Source organism: Branchiostoma lanceolatum, chromosome 1 (assembly GCF_035083965.1).
Source record: "Branchiostoma lanceolatum isolate klBraLanc5 chromosome 1, klBraLanc5.hap2, whole genome shotgun sequence".
NCBI classification, from domain to species: domain Eukaryota; kingdom Metazoa; phylum Chordata; class Leptocardii; order Amphioxiformes; family Branchiostomatidae; genus Branchiostoma; species Branchiostoma lanceolatum.
In genome coordinates, this window is record NC_089722.1 from 42730706 (window position 1) to 42749913 (window position 19208).

General features: G+C 49.1%; 1 protein-coding gene across 1 annotated transcript in view; it reads left to right on the forward strand.

The window, feature by feature from the left end:
• The window catches only part of LOC136424112 (mucin-4-like), a 40649-nt gene that overhangs the window by 11546 nt on the left and 9895 nt on the right, over positions 1 to 19208 (forward strand). Inside the window, exons 4-6 of the mRNA XM_066412546.1 lie at positions 979 to 1110; positions 3565 to 3719; positions 4809 to 4947. Coding sequence (XP_066268643.1) covers positions 979 to 1110; positions 3565 to 3719; positions 4809 to 4947 — 426 coding nt within the window. The remainder of the gene's footprint in view (positions 1 to 978; positions 1111 to 3564; positions 3720 to 4808; positions 4948 to 19208) is intronic.

Here is a 19208-nt window from a genome sequence, read left to right on the forward strand (position 1 = left end):
CAAGCCGTGATCAACCCCACATTGCCGGCGGACCTGCCGAGTCAGCCCGCAGGCCTGCCCGGGCCCTGCCGACCGGCCACGCCTATCGCTAGCCTCCGCTACAGGCTTTGCAGACTCCGACGAAAATCGTTTTTTACCATCTACTCCCAGTTTTCTGCTATTCAACGGGTTTTGGTTGTTTCTCGTGGTCTGATCTGATGACCACGGCAAGGAATCAGAACCCGACAGGTGACAGAAAACTGCGCGGAGTCGACCAAACAGAAAAACGTACAGCCGGTCCGGAGCCCGGAGCGGAGGCTACGCTGGCGCGCGGCTGGTCCCACTTTCCCCGCGCGGCACCCCGCGTCTTGCCGGGGAGGTGGCGGGGAAGGTTACGGGTGATATGAGCCGATCCTGCGCCGCATTAATCATAATGACGGGATCATCAGGACCAGACACCGCGCAGAGTTGTGAAGCGCCGCCTCAGCTGGAGGGGGGAGGGGGGCGTTACAGGATACGGGCAGACAGTAATATGATGGGCCGATATGTCTATCCCGGTGGCCATCTTGATATCATGTAACCAGGCAATCAGAGATAGCAGACTTCAGCCCCGCCCCCTTTGATACACCCTCAGGGCCATCAAAGTCAAATTGGGTTTTACTGTATGCGTTTAGACAGACCCATACGTTATGGTATATTACACATCCCTTTTTTTAATGCAAAGTTCAGATGGATTTTGGAGTGTAGATATTGCAAAAGTTACGTTACACACAGACACAGAGACGCACATTTACACACATGCATGCGCGCACACACACACACACACACACACACAGACAAACAGAGAGAGAGAGAGAGAGAGAGAGAGAGAGAGAGAGAGAGAGAGAGAGAGAGAGAGAGAGAGAGAGGAAATATAAGTTTTTAATGCCCGAAACACTATGTACTAAATTGGCACTCCTATCGTTGAACAACCCCGTTGACCATTGGTTGTGCCCACAGTGATGCCCACCTGTGCGGACTGGAAGCGCGCCGGGTTCAAGCGGAGCGGGAACTACACCCTGGACCCCGACAGCCCCACCTGCGGCGTGGAGCCCTTCGAGATCTACTGCGACATGCAGGACTGTACAACAGGTGAGAATGACACGAAAGATGGAAACTGTACACCTGTAGCAGGTGAGAACAATAGGTAGCACGAAAGATGGGAAGAGCACACCTGTAAATAGGTGAGAACAATAGGTAGCACGATAGATGGGAACAGCACACCTGTAAAACAGGTGAAAACAATAGGTAACACGAAAGATGGGAACATCACACCTGTAAAACAGGTGAGAACAATAGGTAACACGATAGATGGGAACAGCACACCTGTAAAAAGGTGAAAACAATAGGTAGCACGAAAGATGGGAACAGCACACCTGTAAACAGGTGAGAACAATAGGTGGTACGAAAGATGGGAATAGTACACCTGTACAAAAAGGTGAAATCACAAGGTGTCTATAGGACTGTTGACGATTGATTAATTGAGATTACGATAGGTAGGAACAAGTATGCAGGACAGGTAGAAATGAAAGGACTATAGGGCAGATAAATGCAATACGACTGCAGGACAGGCAAGAACAAGGAAGGGCTGTATGACAGGTGAGAACTGTAAAGGTGTACATATAACAAGTAAAACAATGCTAAGGACAATTCTGTACTGTGGGGAGGGCATGATGTTGAGTCGACCTTATGTTAGGTTTCTCGCGACTTGTGCGCGCGGAGACATCTGTGTTGTAGCGAAAGCTGCAGAGGTCTGAACTCTGCCTGGTGTTGTTGTGACGGCGGGTCAGAGGTACAGAGGTCAGGGTTATGTAGCCGAGGAGAAAGTCGATATCTTAGAAGATAACGGTAGCGAGGTGTGATACATGTGAAATACTGTTTGTTATTGTAATTGGTCAGCTAGTTAGCTAGCTAGTTAGTTAGTTTCTTACCAAGGAAATTCAAAAAAATTATAAATCGCCTCTAATCATTTTTCGAAGGTGCACAAGATTTGGTTCTGGGAAGAAGTGACTTAATGTTGGTGAAGATCCAGATTCAGATTATCAACAAAAATTCCATTTAACATTCTTTATCATTGGCACCATGAAAATGCAGGTTTGACCAATTGGGATGTGGATAGGGATGATATAGGTTTGTACTTGACGGGTCTGAAGTGCGAAGTATTTAACATAAGAGACATATTCTGTCATAACTTTTACAATGAGTGTTAATACGGCTTACATGGTTTTATTCGACAAGGGAACAAATTGTTTCTGACATCTTTGTCAAATGCTCTGTTCATATCACAGTGTGAAGATTTGAATGATCAAAAACTAAATCTCCATTTTTTATAGGCATAAGAATAACTGAATACGAGACATTTCGTCGCGACTGGGGCTAAAGGAGAGAGAACGGCATTTCTGTTCCGTTGAAATATGAATTGTGTATTTGAGCAGACCGTGTAGAACTCAGCACGGCTCCACACATTGAGCTTCCTGACAAAACACCACCAGTCGGAGTCGGGCACGCAGCCGCGGGGAAGGGCTCGGCGCGAACACGTTTCTGACCCGCCCAAGCAAAGGTTCCAGATGCGATTATTAGCGGAGGCAGGCGTTACAACCCCGCGTGAAGAGAGAACCCCTCTCCTGGTGATGGCTCTCCGAGCACGCCGCTTTCCCAGGCTTCCCCTGACCAGGCACGTTCAAGTTCGCCACTCAGTGGTTTTTACAGATGTACTTCATTTAAGTGTTTGCTCTGGGGCGACCGCCGAGCCCAAACAAACGCGTCCTGTGAGACCGGGCCTCCGTTCTCGCTACTGGGGGAGGTCAGGCCTGTAGTCTTAGGCGTGCCAAAGCAAATCCACCTCACGGTTACTTAGTCTGGGCAGTAGGAGCCCACCTGAAGCGGAGCGCTAGCAGACGGAGGATCGCTTACATGCCTCGCTGTGTGGCGTGTGAGAAGGTCAAGACTATGATCCTTACAAAATCCACCGAAGTCCTCATAACCACAGGGCGGTGGGGAATTCCCGACTTGCTGTAGGATGATTCGACTAAATCTTGAAGTTGTTCCAACATTCCTATCTCGGTCGTATATAATCCCTTCTGTTTAAGTCGTTATATAATCGTTCAAGCCTCTACGGCGATAAATACATACCCTGAGTCCCAATCTGTCATCACAAATCCTTACTTTTCGTGGGAAAGTTGGCGTGGCCTCCACTTCATGACTCTCGCGTTACTTGGACCTAGTCCCACCTTCTCATCGACTTCAGGTCTGCTTTCTCAATGCAGTTCAGAATATTTCTATATAACTGAATTCAGATCTGTTCCAAAATCTAATCACTTCTTCCTCGGGCAAAGACAACCACCCAAAAAGCACAAAACTCCCGGTCCTGCAAAGGGCAACCGCCTGTTGTGTTTACGATGTCAGCTTATTTTGCCAGGAATAAACGTCGTGCAATCTGACTGCAGCGCTGCTACACTACGATACAGTTACAGCAACTCCTTAGCTTGATAGAAGACTCACGAATCTTTCTCCCCCTCCCCCCCCTCCCCCCCCCCCCCGCCTCAGGAGTAACCGTCATCCACCACGACAGCGAGGAGAGGACGCTGGTCCAAGGCTGCGAAGAACCCGGATGTTTCTCACAGCAGATAAATTACGAGATTTCCATGGCACAGATACGAGCCCTAATGGCGCGGTCCAGCAGCTGCGAACAGTACATCCGGGTGAGTAAACAAGGAAAGCCGCTAGGGGGCCCAAAATCTAGTTATTCCTTTGATGACCTAACCACGTCCCAAGTTTCACGGCAATCAATCGATAACTTCTTGAGTTATGCTGCTAAACAACATACATCCAAACATCCAAACATACATACATCCAAATGCTGCTTAAAACATTACCTTCTTGGCGAAGGTAAAAATCAGCAGCGAAATTTTCTTCTGTATATAGCTAACATGATGATGATTGAGCGTGTTCTCCACAGTGATGAGACCGTTAATCGCAGACAGAAACGATTAAAAAATTGACCGATCCCTTGACGATGTTTCAGTTAAGCCAGGGTCACATTTCCAAATGGCCCAGACGGCCCAATCGGGCTTTTTGCGGGTACAAAAAGATGAAAGCTCATCAAGAAATACACACAAATTATTGCTCTTGGCTAGTTCTTTCACGATTTATGTATTTTGTGTGTTTTTATATCATACTTTTTGTTCCCGCAAGTTGCCCGGCCGGCGCCGTTTGGAAATGTGACCCTAACAAAAGCACCCAATGATCTTCGGAGTATTCCAATGTTCTGTCAATGATGTCAAGTGCAGTTATTTTAGTGGCTCTTCAGTTGTCCACCGCCACCGTCCTGTGGGCCTTAGACTTTCGGTTCGACTAACACTTGAACACTTTATTATCAAGCAATAGATGAATTAAGCCCCTGTCACACATTCAGGACCACGATTGCGACTTTTCTCCCGACCTCTCCCCAACCGACGTTGGCGCTAGGTTGTGAGTAGTCCAGCTGCAGGTTGCTCCTCTGATCGTATCCGAGACTGTGACCTTGATTTGTCAAAATTTCCAGTCGATTGGCGTAAATGACTTTCAAAGACCAGTAGGCAACCTTGCCGACCAACTTCCAATCACAGATGACCTTGCTCACGATTGTCTGCCAACCATGGTCTGATGAAGGTCGGGAGGCCATGGTCGCCTACGTACATGTGTGACAGGGGCCTTGAACTAGGACTTGCCCGTTGCCAAATCTTTGGCCATATCTACGACCGTCGTCAGGGTGACTGACCCAGTTTGACATGTGACCTTCTCCCTTCCAGTACGAGTGTTACGGCTCCGTGCTGTTGCATGATGGTCAAAACGAGCCCTTCGGCTGGTGGGTGTCACGTGACGGCCAGAAGATGACGTACTGGGGCGGGGCCGAGCCAGGCAGCAACAAGTGCGCATGCGGAGAACAAGGTGGGTGGAATGTTACCTTGACAACACGTCATAGATGTTCCCTCCACCGCACCCCCCCCCCCCCCCCCCCCCCCTGCGCCTGTAGTCACCCGAAACAACGCTGCCCCATTATACGCTGAGAGTGGCGAGTGGAAAGGTCCGAGTTTGTAGTAGTGAAGGGACACCAAAGCTAGTGCACATACGTCATCGTTTCATTCATTACTTCATCGATACCACGATCTTCATCACTTAACATTGTCATTGTTGTTATCATGTATAATAGGGCAATGTCCTTGTACATAACGAAGTTACACTTGTATTTATGTAGTTGCACATTATGCAATGCAGCTTCCACCATCACGTAACTACAGTGTACGGCAACGCAACCACCGCTTCTGTAATAACAATAATCACAGATACTATAGGAACAACTTAAGGATATCAACTAACACCAGTAGGAAACGTAGGACTTCAGGCTGGGTTAAGAACATAATAGCTGAAGTACGGGAGTAGTGAGTCGCGGGAGCATTCTAGATCTTTTCCGGAAGGTAAAAGTTCTGGTCTTGTTGAATGTGGTTTTGTCGGTCAGGAAGTCCCTCAGAGATATTGCAGGCATCTTTGACAGCAGATTCGATTGGTTATTCTTGCATACATTGTGCTGAGTATCAGTTGTTGTTGCCAACTGACACACGAAAGATGTGGTGCCAGTTGCGCAGTGTTAAGCCTCTGGCATTGTGCCGTCCGAGCTTCGAGGGGGGTCTGTATCTGCCTGCTAGCCTAGAGCTTGTGGACCTCCACACCATGCACGTGTTCTGCACTGTCAGGTTCAACTCCGTCAACGTTTAGAAACTCCGTCGGTAAGTTGATATCTGTGACGAAGTCGTGGTTGGAAGCGTCAGTAGCGGGACGCCTCTCAGCACAACCGTTGGCCTTTCGGCCTCGTCTCGGCGAGAAGCTTGTCGTGTTGATACAAGTGGAGTGTCAGCGGCAGGCCTGACACCGAGCAGCGGACCACACAGCCTCCCCACCCCCCGCACACACGGGAGGACACGGCCTCCCCACCCCCCGCACACAGGGGAGGACACGGCCAATTGTAGCCTGGCCCGCTCTAGTGGTGACAGTGTCACTTGGCTAGCAAATAGTACAACAGGTGAGCCCGCTGTTCCGATTGTACCCCCCTCCCCAAACCTGTGATGTTACATGCAGTAGATCCTTGATGAGAGGAACGTACTTCAGGGTAGAGTTTGCTTTGATTCTTTGGTCAAAGGAGCAGGTTAGCCACAGTGGTCAAATTTTCTGTCAGGGAGGATTAAAGAATTCAAGTTTCCAACTATCATCAATCTGCGCAAAATGTGTGATTAGGCATGTGATTGTAGTGGTTCAGCCTGGCTTGATTGTGATTAGTATAAATTGGCCATGTCCAATATGATAGACATCAACAGGCTCATTAGGACCCGGACTAGCACCTATAGAAGGTATTCTTAGCGGGAATCCAGCGACTTCTCATTTCTAAAATTTCCTCTCCAGTCAATCAACATGGCAGACAAACCATCAGAATTACGTCAATTTTACATTGTTCTGAATGCCGAGGAGGTGTGTGTTTGAGTGGACCATCAACATTTCAATGAGCCTGGACAGTGTGACGCTAGTAGCAGAAGAACTATACATTATACATGTACAATTGGTATTTTTAGCATCTGTATGTTTGCACTGGTCCTACCCCAAAGTCCGAACTTGAGTCTACCGTAGGCACTATGTTCAAATTGCTCTTCGGGTCGTCTGCAATGCATTGGTCCTTCCCTGAAGTTGTGCCCTCCGTATGGCACTATAGCTAGGGGTATATATAAAGTAGAGTGGAATCGGTCCTTAGCTAACCGACATCTATTGCACCACAGTCATCCCTCAGTAAGGAGCCCCATCCACAGTCATCCCTCAGTAAGGAGCCCCATCGTCCCCGTTTAGAACTTTGATTCAGCCTGTCAGACCGGTGTGCAGTATAGGCGCTAGGGGTGTTCACATACCTAGAATAGTTCTCTTAGCCGTCTGCATGTTTGATCCTGAACCTCCCCCGAACTCGCGTCGCCCAGACCAGGGGTCAGTCGAGTCCACCGTCCCCGCGGCGGGCTCTCCACTTTACCCGGTACGTGAGTTTGTCAGCCCCGCTTCCTGCCCAGACCTGCAAACATCTCGGCCCCTCGGCGTGGCCGCCGTCTGACGGACGGGCCGACTTCCCTGCGTGGACGTTAGGACATGCCTACAAATACTTACACATACACAGGATAGGCTGGGGCTGTCTGAGAACCATTTCTTGCGCGGTCTGTAGGATCTATGTGATAGAACACGAGAAAACAGCAACAGCCTCTATCAACGTCTTGCCTACTGCCCATCAATATCCTTGGGTACAGGCCACGGACTAGCACCCCCCCCATCAACTTCTAGCCTTACTAAACCACGCTTATAGAAGCCCTTCCACTGTTCAAGCCCCTAGCAGTCAACGGGGAGGCCCAATGAGCCCCTGACAGCGACAGCTTGTGTAGCACAGGCTGTATCAACTTCTATCAACTTCATGTTCAAATTATCACTATCTAGGTGTGACGTACTGATTCTGGGGGAGGGGGCTGGTAGTTATAGCCATCAGTGAGGATCATTTGTTATGAACGTTTTACTGGATCTACACCACAGACAAACGACGGCAAATCTTACTGATATTTTCCTGTAATTTCTGAACATGTCCAAGTTCATCAGTGTGAAGGCATAGCTAACCCCAGACGTCTGTACCAGAGTTTGTCTAGCATCTGTTCTCTGTGTACCTGTTTCTAACTTGGGTACAACATACGTGGGGCTTGTCTCTAATGACTAACAAACAGCCTACAGTTGGACGGTAAATCCACATCTACGACTGTTTTGTGATTTAAGGCACAACGTCTGACTCCTCTGGTGTCCCTTTACGCTTGTTTGGTGTCCTTTTACGAGTCGCGCTGAAGGCGGGGAGGCACGATTCGTCCTGTTTACACTTGAACCAAACATCGCCATGAAACGAGGAAACCGGGTGGTCAGGTGGAGGGAACGGAACTTGTGTTAAAACTGGAGGGTTTGGTTTTGTCGCTCGGTACGCGGTAGAATTAAACGCTGCCCGGAAAAACTTTCGGAGATTGCCTCAATTGGCAGATTGAAGCTAAGGAGTGTTGGTGTAACCAAGGAGGTTGTATAGGTTGGTGTAAGGAAGGAGGATATGTAGGTTGGTGTAACCAAGGAGGATATGTAGGTTGGTGTAACCAAGGAGGATATGTAGGTTGGTGTAACCAAGGAGGATATGTAGGTTGGTGTAACCAAGGAGGATATGTAGGTTGGTGTAACCAAGGAGGATATGTAGGTTGGTGTAACTCAAGGAGGATATGTAGGATGGTGTAACCAAGGAGGATATGTAGGTTGGTGTAACCAAGGAGGATATGTAGGTTGGTGTAACCAAGGAGGATATGTAGGTTGGTGTAACCAAGGAGGATATGTAGGTTGGTGTAACTCAAGGAGGATATGTAGGATGGTGTAACCAAGGAGGATATGTAGGTTGGTGTAACCAAGGAGGATATGTAGGTTGGTGTAACCAAGGAGGATATGTAGGTTGGTGTAACCAAGGAGGATATGTAGGTTGGTGTAACCAAGGAGGATATGTAGGTTGGTGTAACCAAGGAGGATATGTAGGTTGGTGTAACCAAGGAGGATATGTAGGTTGGTGTAACCAAGGAGGATATGTAGGTTGGTGTAACCAAGGAGGATATGTAGGTTGGTGTAACCAAGGAGGATATGTAGGTTGGTGTAACCAAGGAGGATATGTAGGTTGGTGTAACTCAAGGAGGATATGTAGGATGGTGTAACCAAGGAGGATATGTAGGTTGGTGTAACCAAGGAGGATATGTAGGTTGGTGTAACCAAGGAGGATATGTAGGTTGGTGTAACCAAGGAGGATATGTAGGTTGGTGTAACCAAGGAGGATATGTAGGTTGGTGTAACCAAGGAGGATATGTAGGTTGGTGTAACCAAGGAGGATATGTAGGTTGGTGTAACCAAGGAGGATATGTAGGTTGGTGTAACCAAGGAGGATATGTAGGTTGGTGTAAACCAGGAGGATATGTAGGTTGGTGTAACCAAGGAGGATATGTAGGCTGGTGTAACCAAGGAGGATATGTAGGTTGGTGTAACCAAGGAGGATATGTAGGTTGGTGTAACTCAAGGAGGATATGTAGGATGGTGTAACCAAGGAGGATATGTAGGTTGGTGTAACCAAGGAGGATATGTAGGTTGGTGTAACCAAGGAGGATATGTAGGTTGGTGTAACCAAGGAGGATATGTAGGTTGGTGTAACCAAGGAGGATATGTAGGTTGGTGTAACCAAGGAGGATATATAGGTTGGTGTAACCAAGGAGGATATGTAGGTTGGTGTAACCAAGGAGGATATGTAGGTTGGTGTAACCAAGGAGGATATGTAGGTTGGTGTAACCAAGGAGGATATGTAGGTTGGTGTAACCAAGGAGGATAAGTAGGTTGGTGTAACCAAGGAGGATATGTAGGTTGGTGTAACCAAGGAGGATATGTAGGTTGGTGTAACCAAGGAGGATAAGTAGGTTGGTGTAACCCCGCCCTCGCCCTTCCCCTCACATACAGGTTACAAGACCTACAAGCGCTGCCTGCTGATGAAGGTGGTTCTTACTCGGGAAGGCGTGCACAGCATTCATGCCTGTATGTTCTTTACTAATTCTCTAACCTGTTAGGAGGGCAGCGGAACAGTAAGGGTAACCCCAGACTGGTGTCTTGTGTCTGACGTCTCCGCGACGTTCTATCTCTTTCTACTGTTAGATCCTGTAAGGTAACTTGCGACAAATCACATCCGGGCACTTGCTCGCTTTCATACATCCGGGCACTTGCCCATGTACATCCGGGCTATCGCGTTCCGTCGCTCTCCATATCATTGCAAAGATTTTATTTAAAAAAAAGTAGTTCTAGTTAAACTTTTCTCCTTTGTAGCTGGCAATGTAATGCATGCGTAATGTCCGAACAGAATGTATATCCTGTAGTGTTAGACTAACTCTCCAGCCCTGCTCCTGCCAACTTCCTCCCCACCGACGGCTAGAGAGAAATACTACCAAACCCGGCCTTTATTGGTGGAGCAAACAGTCGTGCTTGTATAACAGCGCTCCCGAGCAGAACCCCCCTCCCCACCCCATGGCCCCGGCTCAACCGCAGTAACCTGTTAATCCGAACAGCATGTTCCAAAGTTCGAGGTCAACTTTCACTGCGCTTCGCCAGGACGGCCGGAGTCGCTGCTTCGCTCTGCGGCGTGGGTTTGGCAACAGAAACCACTTCTCCCCTCTAAGGTTCCAACTTTTCAGTACTGAAAAGGTGTGCCTGTCATTCCTTAAGGGCCAGATGTAAGGCCGACGTCTTAGCCAGGCTAAGAAATGGATTCTTCATTTCCAGGACATTGCTAATGTCGCCGGGTGTCACAGATTAGGCTCCTTTACAAAATACAACGGTTGAGTAATAGCGTCGATTATTGTGGACCTGCATCTGAAGGGTTACCTATGCCCTTCGTTTTGTCGCCTTATTCGCCTAAGTCCCGCCCTAAATGGAATACCGCATGTAGAATGTGTCTGGCCCCTATTGCTCTTTGTGCGAGCGAAAGTATGCGAAGAACGTTGTGATTTCAAGCCTTGAGCGGATCCAACATCACAAGCGCCCTTGCCGCTGGTCAAAGCAGGTTGCTAGAAACGAAAAACCACGAGGACATTGTTGCCTGTCATGGAAGGTGGCATGATAGAGTCCTTATACTGGCCAACAAAGGTGATTGAATTGAAAGGCTTTTCCAGCTGATGTGTTAAGTCAAAGGGTGGTTAAACCGGCTAGATGGATAAAGAAATAGATACAGAAGTCAAGAAGTTAGTGAAGGTCCTCCCGATCACCGACGGTTGTTTGGTATCAGTGGTATTTGAGTCCGCTCTATCGCAAGGGTAGGCCGTTAGTCAGTGAAGACGTTCGCACCAGCTGATCTCAAAATTGGCCCCTGCAGAGCGTCGAGGCTCCCGGGCAATGTCGCTGTGGGCCACAGTAGAGCCACGCCCCCGTCCCTCCGACCGGAGCTCACGGCAGTCGTGAACATGGCCGGTGAAAACCTGTTTGTGATTTACTTTTATCGGTCTCGGGCGTCCGACGAAAGGTGTCGGGCAGGGTTTAGCCTTTCAAACATCGCTGCTGCTGCTGCCAACGGATTTCCAATGTAGCCAACATCTGGCAAATAATTCTGTTAGTTTTGGGTCCGAATCACGGGGAGGGAGGTTCGGCTGTCCGCTCTTTCATCAGGGCGAGTGAGGGTCTAATGTAGACAGGGTGGGCGGCCTCAAGGTCACGTCCACGGCCTGGCCCCGCGCCAGCAGGGCACGGGGGAGGGGTGCCGCCAGGCCGCGCTGTCGCCCCCAATTCCCACGCGCTTCTCCTCCCGGCACCACGAGAGCCCTGAGCTATATAAAACCGCACGCTGTTTGACATTCCGTCAAGGGTACCCTATTTCCTTAAGATTGTATGATCTTGACGAATTGTCTGAAATCAAGCCAGGCAACATCAGTTTGTCGGAATAGATAATGGTCAATATTGTAATCGATTGTTATTCTGTTTGTGTCAAAATCCATTTGTATAGTTTTTGTCTTCATCAGCGGGGCTAATCTTTTCCAATAGCCACAGACTAGTTGGGCAGCCCTGATTCTGTGCCCTGAACATCCAGACCAATATATAACAGTCTGCCTTATCCCCGCCTTGATTCCCAGACGCTGACGTTCCGTTAGGTCTAATTCTGTTCTGCTCCTAACTATGTCTTGTTCCAATCAGTAGTTGTCTAAGAGTCCTTACCGACCTGTCGTGAGTAGGACGTCCTGTCAAAGTCCATATCTTTCCAAGACCTTCAAATTAATTTACTGACAGCGGATGCTGTCTGAAACGTCTGTTTCAAAATTTTATCCAGTTGCTTGAGTAACTATTTTGGCGTATCTTACTACCTGGATGTCTAACATACATAAACGCTTCAAATTCATGTATCAAATGTGATTCATCGTTTTTTCTTTATTCATCGTTAATCCCGTGAAACCGGATAGCCCACCGTGTGTCCACGTCAGCACGTGAAGTGACGGCTCGCCCTTGTTTGAGGCGCACCGGTAGCCGAGCGTGGCGCGGGAGGCTGCGCGGTGTTGATTTAAGGTGACGTACTGTCACGGGGCGCCTCACCGCGATCCACCTGCAGTCCGGCGGAGTGAGTGAGGTGCAGCCTGCCGAAGTGTCGTGTTTTTGTTAGATTTCAGTTTCCTCAAAGGATCAGGAAAAGATCCTGTTTTTACAGTGTTCCCTGACTTCTCTGGTTGTTCTATCTTGGCCGTGAGTGACAAATCGCTGACCAGAGGTGTCACGTATACCCCTCAAGGCGACTTCACGACGGGACATTTGGTTTGAGCCTTTTGAGGCCAACCTTGACCGATATCCGCAGGCTTTTTTCTTCTCAAACTACAGTGAAGTAGAGCGGCTGTCCTGTCTTACTCCGTCTGTTGAGCAGCAGGTTTCTTTTAGCTAAGGACATTTGTCTTTTGTCGTCGTCAAGAACATCATAGGAAAGCTTGGATCGCTTTACTCCACGCGTCTCTGTACAGCATTACTGTTTGTAACTCGGCTGTACTGCCGACTCCCAGATCTCCAATGAGGGTGCCAATGAGATGCTGACAGTTATTGTAAAAGTTATATTGGAGACAAATTGTCTCTATTTGCAAATAGATGCTAGTTTTCCAGTATCCAATATCCACTTCTCTTGTTTCGAATGATAATAGTATTTTGCCATTCTGAATGCGTACGTGCAAAATTTGCCTACCCACGACTGCTCTTCCATTATCTGGCACCTTCCCCATAGTCAAAGGTACTCTACGTCTGCCCTTTACGCCACGCGTCCCTGCCCAGCATTACCCGGCTGTACTACTGAGTCCCGGGTCTCTCCTAGTGCCAGTATGAGATGCCGACAGTTATTGAGAGAGCAGTTTTGTCAAAGTTAGATTGGAGACAACTTGTCTGTATTTGCAAATAGATGTTAGTTTTCCAGTGAAATGCTTCTCTTGCATCCAATGATTTTTCACCATTTTGAAGGCGTGTGTGCACATTTTCCTACCCACGTCTGCTCTTCCAAGACCTGGCTCCTCCCCCCACAGACTAATGCACCGCATGTCTGCCCTTCCATGATACGGGTACCTCCCCACACTGTGTCGTTAGTATAAGGTTCTAGTCCCGGTGGAATGTAGGTATTTCAGAGATGTGGCGTAACAACGGATTTCGGTAGTCGTGTGTCAGACACACGTATTAACACTTTCAACAGGCCAAAAATAGAGAGAGAAAGCCCGGTCTGCTAAAGCCGTAAGACCATGCACCTGGTTTTGTGAGTTTTCGCTAATTTCTCCCACATATGGGAGGCGACGGGACCTCTTGACACGGGAGAGTGGCGGCCTGGAGTTCGCCGGGAAAGTCGTTTATTATATCTACTTCACCTTCAGAAAACGTTTATTGTATCTAGTTCAAAGTAGCAAACTGGAACAGCGTGTCTGGGTAGACACAATATACAAGCCCGTGTGACGTCACGAGCCGGGGGTCGACCCCAACTGGAGGAGGTCCAACTGAATCGTCTGTCGCATCGTGTTAGTCTGAAGGCCACGGGCGGCGGGCCGTGTGTCGGTGGGGGTGTGAGTAGGGCGTGATCCAAGGGGCGGCGTGGGGAAAGGGGTGAGGGGATGTTAGCTACGGCTGAAACTGAGGATCCGACTAAACCCCTTTGTCTGTCACATCGTGTTAGCCTGAAGGCCACGGGCGGCGGGCCGTGTGTCGGTGGGGGTGTGAGTAGGGCGTGATCCAAGGGGTGGGGTGGGGGAAGGGGTGAGGGGAGATTAGCTACGGCTGAAACTGAGGATCCGACTAAACCCCTTTGTCTGTCACATCGTGTTAGCTTGAAGGCCACGGACTGCTGGCCGTGTGTCGGTTCGGGAGTCGGGGGGTGAGTGGGGCGTGATCCAAGGGGTGGGGTGGGGGAAGGGGTGAGGGGAGGTTAGCTACGGCTGAAACTGAGGATCCGACTAAACCCAGTCGTCTGTCGCATCGTGTTAGTCTGAAGGCCACGGGCGGCGGGCCGTGTGTCGGTGGGGGTGTGAGTAGGGCGTGATCCAAGGGGTGGGGTGGGGGAAGGGGTGAGGGGAGGTTAGCTACGGCTAAAACTGAGGATCCGGCTAAACCCAGTCGTCTGTCACATCGTGTTAGCTTGAAGGCCACGGACGGCGGGCCGTGTGTCGGTGGGGGTGTGAGTAGGGCGTGATCCAAGGGGTGGGGTGGGGGAAGGGGTGAGGGGAGGTTAGCTACGGCTGAAACCTGAGGATCCGACTAAACCCAGTCGTCTGTCACATCGTGTTAGTCTGAAGGCCACGGACGGCGGGCAGTGTGTCGGTTCGGGAGTCGGGGGTGAGTGGGGCTTGAGGTCACCAAAGGGCGGGGGAAGGGAGCTCTGGCTGAGACTGAGGGTCCGACCCAGACCTGTTGCCGGTTGTAACATATTGTTAGTCTCGGGGACGGGCGGTCGTTTGTTCATGTCACTCTGGCCTTGGGAGTTCTGTCTGCTTTAGATATTTCATCATCAGAAGTGCCGGGAATTACCCTTTGAAGTGAAATATGTTGACAGCCCCTATTGATTAAGATAAAGATATTTTCTTCGTGTGCCAGGCAGATGCTAGCCTCTACCAGACTAACTACGCCGGCTATAGGGAGAATATTTGCCAGGGTTTCACTTGCAGGCTCCGTAGGATTGCAGATTGGACCCTCTCTCCGTAGCCGACTCCCTTAGCATACTATTCACTCTATTTGGCCAATTTCTGCCATTTTCCCAGCGATCCGCGGGGCCTAGCAGAGGCTAAGCAGATGCATGCGTGGCTAGCACGATCATATTCATCACCAACCTAACAGAAGAAGCGTCTCCAGGACGCGAAGGCTGCCTGTGGGTATCTCTCCCTCACACCTATGTCCGCATATGTGCAGTGGTGAGAGAAAGGTGATGCTTCTAAAGTAGGCCATGACTAATCTCAAACGTTGAGACTCACGGCCGGCTGACAGGCAGGATATGGAGGTTAATACCGCTAAAAGGTGGCTCCCGGAATGTAAATGTAGGTCACAAAGCAACCATGGGTTTACTTTATTGTGTGTGGGAGGAGGGGGGATAGGTGGTCCCGAACCGCCCTGTAATTGGAAGGATTGTGCTTGTAAAAGGGGGAGGAAAACTCCGTGTGTTTGACAGGGCTGGTCATCAGTAGTCAGTTTGTTTATTGGGTTTGCTGTTCAGGACACAGCCAGGGATGCCCAACTAACCTGCGGCTATTGTAAAGGGCCAGCCCTTCTGTCAAAGAAATACAATTGTATGTTGACATGAACAGAATAACAATCAATATTCAAGTATACTAAGGCTATTACGTATCCACAGCGTATACAGTAGTATGTACTGCTAGAGGCCAAAGTCAGTGAATACTCTGTCCTATGATCCATCAGGAAAGCAAGGGGCCAGGTATGCAGTAGGCCTTTGGAAGGATCGGAGTCAGTAATGGTGGAAGTGCGAGTGTCAATGGAGAGGGTATCCACAGTGGCAGTGCGAGTTTCAATGGAGGGTGTTTCAGAGTTACGTCCTCGGTACAAAGTCAGTGACCTGGTTAGCGTTAATTGTCTCAGACAGTCGAAGTCAACGGGGAGGGCCTTGTGTTACAGGCGGGGGTAGAGGCTTACAGTGCCCGAGGAAACACGGGTACAGCCCGGTGATAGGACTGGTTACCGGGCTAGCCTGCAGCTGTATGTCACCAGAACCTGCCTTAGACAGTCCGACCTACATTCAGCGTTTTCGACACAGGTACGGGTCAAACCGCTGCCTGGAGTTTAAACCACAGCTCTCTGCAGCGCTGATGGATGCGGGCACTAAACCTGTCATCTGGTTTCTCTTAACACTCGCCGAACTTCAATCTGCTCCTCTTCTTCCCGCAACTGAACCTTGGACAACCTCGTAAAGGTCTGCCCACAAACCCGCCACACCGCGCGCTGGTTCTGATTGTGGTGCGGCCGGGGTAGACAAAACACGGGAGAGAGGAGTCCAGGGGGCGCGCAGGGCTGTGGGCAGGGATCCACGTGTTTCTTCTTAGCTTCCCCACGTCGGGTCTCCTCACGCCCCCCTCCCCCTTACCTGACATCTCAGTAGGGCACGTCCTGGATCTCCCGGACAGCCCCAACAGGTCAAACTACGAAGAACGCCTTGTCAACTTCTCTTGTTGCTTATTGTTAGATCTCAGGACGTGATGGCTAGGTACATCCAGAACTGCTGGAGATGTGTGGGAATGTGTTCTGAGTCTGCCATAGGCGAGGACGTCATTAAAACCTGCACACACCTGTTTAATAATTGCAGTAATGGCGCAGTCTGAATCGCTTTCCTTTACTTCTGTACTGGGAAGAGGCAGACTGACAGGCCTGAGAAACTGTGTCAGTGGAACGAATCGTCCTTGTTTATTTTACAGAGCATGTAACAAGATGATATCGCCCCTCCTCGCCGTTGAACCTACCAGGATACCTATGTCTATCATAAACCACGCTTGTGATAAAATCTTGGAATAACAGATTATCATCACAAACAAACCCCTTGTCACCCCTTCCTCCGGACGTGTTTCCGAAAGACGAGCATGATAAAGGGGGACGTATGTGGTCTTGTTGAGACAGTGGGGTGGGGGGCCTTGTTGAGACAGGTGCTCGTGTTGTTTATTTCTCCATGACTCCTTTAGTAAACCCACTCAGGGCTGACCAGTCCCGCCGTGTTTGTTAAAGTACGCGCTAACTGGGCATGTTCGACATGACCACCGGGGTGCGTTTGGCCCTAGCTGACCAGTCATGTTCGCCTCACAGCTTGTTTGTTTCTCAAATCCTGTAGCAAACCAGCCTCGCAGCCAGCGGTTGGCTCTGTGGCATTCTGGCATGTGGCGAAGGCCTGTACGGTATCAGCAAACGTTGTTTAAAACTGGAGAATGAGATTCCTTTGACAGAATCGGAATGTTCTTGCCTGTCAACTTGGCGGTATTTTCTCGTCTCCCTCCATCAGGGCTTGATGAACTCTGCTATTGATAAAGCTATTTACTGATTTGTTTAATAAAACTGTGTAAAAAGAGCCCCCTGTCCTTATCATAAGTGGTTTGAAGAGAACAGCATGAATGACACTTTTCTGGGTTGCCTGGTTCATTGTTTATTACAATTGACCCCAGCTCTTACCTACAAGTACAGTGTACCTACAAGTACCTCCCCCTAGCGCAAATCGTGTTTAGAGGACCTGGGAAACTGGGGTTCTAGCCCGTAACCTTTTGTGGAACACACGATAACGACACGCTACCTGTTGCCCTTAGGCTTACCCGGTAGCACCTCTGACATTCAGAAAGTTCTGTACGTGATGAAATGCTAAAAGTCAAGGTCGACCCAAGGTCAAATCGTAAAGCTTCGAGGTCATACTTGTTCCCGTATAGTTCCATCCCAGGACAACGGTAAAATCTACGAGGAAATGTTCTTTTTTAAAAGCGTCCCACTTAAAAATCACAGAAACCGCAGTATGCCTGTAACCCAGCCAGTAGAGAGTCATTGTCAAACTGTTAACATCTCTTTACAGTTCAAGACCCTGTTTTGAATAAAACTATCTCTGGCCAGAGGAGACGTCTGTACCAGACATTCCTACGAATGCTCTTAGGGGGGAAAAGTCAGAGGCTTTAATTGAGCTGTGAAATTGGAGCAGGCTAATTTTGGGGTTTACAGTTCTTTACAGTCTGTTTTACAGTCAGTGCCTTTGGAACAGTGACGGTTAGAGAGGGCTGTAAGGTTTAATTCCGTACGTTTTATCAACCTGTTGTCGGTCCAGACGCGTTTGATCCATAATTCTGTTTATTTGCTTAACAGAGCAGGAAAATGCTACAGAAATAAGCCGTTATTGAGGATTAATTCCAACATGCTCGTCCCTTTGATCGGCGGTGCTGGTTTAACGGGTCGGTGTAGGGTTTCATCTCCTCCGTCCTGTAACCGGTTAGTCCCGCCCGAGATGGTGGGACGGGTAGTCGACTCTTGTGTCCTCGGGCACCGACTGTAGGGACAGAGCAGACTTCACCCCTTTACCCATAGTGCTTTGTGGCCCTTCCAGTCCTACAGACAAAAATAGCAGCACTATAAATGTATGGCGATGCTGCATTGTGTATGTTGGGAATAGAAGACAAGCCAAAAATAACACTTTACTCCCTTGGAGTGAAGCCTTGAATAATAAACGATGAATAATCATAAACATAACGCTAATTTTAATCAGATTCTCAACCGTGTTCACAGTTAAGTTTCGTCTCAGATTTATGGTTAACCTCCCGACATTTTTTTCCAACTATTCTGAACTAGAACCCGGTAGCTGTGAAAACTGAGCAGTTAAAGATAAACAGGTGGTGGCTATTTGTGGAATGGTTATCGGGCACAGCAACATGTAACAGAGATGTTTGATTTTCCACGTCTGTCTGATTTCTACACTCTTCTCAAATTGGTGCTGACTGCCGTTATCGGCAGCCCAGACCGCGGGCCGTGTGAACGTCTCCGGAAAGGCCCTGACATGTGGCCATTTTGCGCTCTATTTATAACCCTCTGAACCATCCCGGGCCTCCCGGGCCCCGCTTGACACGGAGCGCCAAGCAGACGTAGTCAGGAAATAGAGTTATCAGCACAGGATTGACATTTTAAACGGTAAAGATAAAGGTAGTCCCATAGCCCTTGTGAGGCCGTAGGGGCAGTGTACTGCTAATCCACTGTGTCTGAGTGCATGGTATTGGAAGTCGGAGCCCGTCCCTCTCCTTCCACCGCCTTTTACCTCCGCAACCGAAGTCAGGTCCCCATTTTCACACCTGGGTGAATCGAGGAAAGTTGTGTTAAGCGCCATTCCAAAGGAAACGACGTCTAGACAGGAACGTTAAGAATCGAACCCATGATATCCCGATCTCGCTAGCCTCGCCGCTCAGCAATTTGACTTCACCTTGACGTTTTAGAGCCATCGTAGTGGGGAACTTTAATATTGTCAGCGAGTACTGGCAGCAGGTGCGTCTTCACTAAAGAACGCCTGGAGTTAGATGTGCAAGTGTCAGGTGTGACAGGTCCTCTGACGTAGTATAACAAGTCGGCGCCGCGTGCCTGCGTTTGTC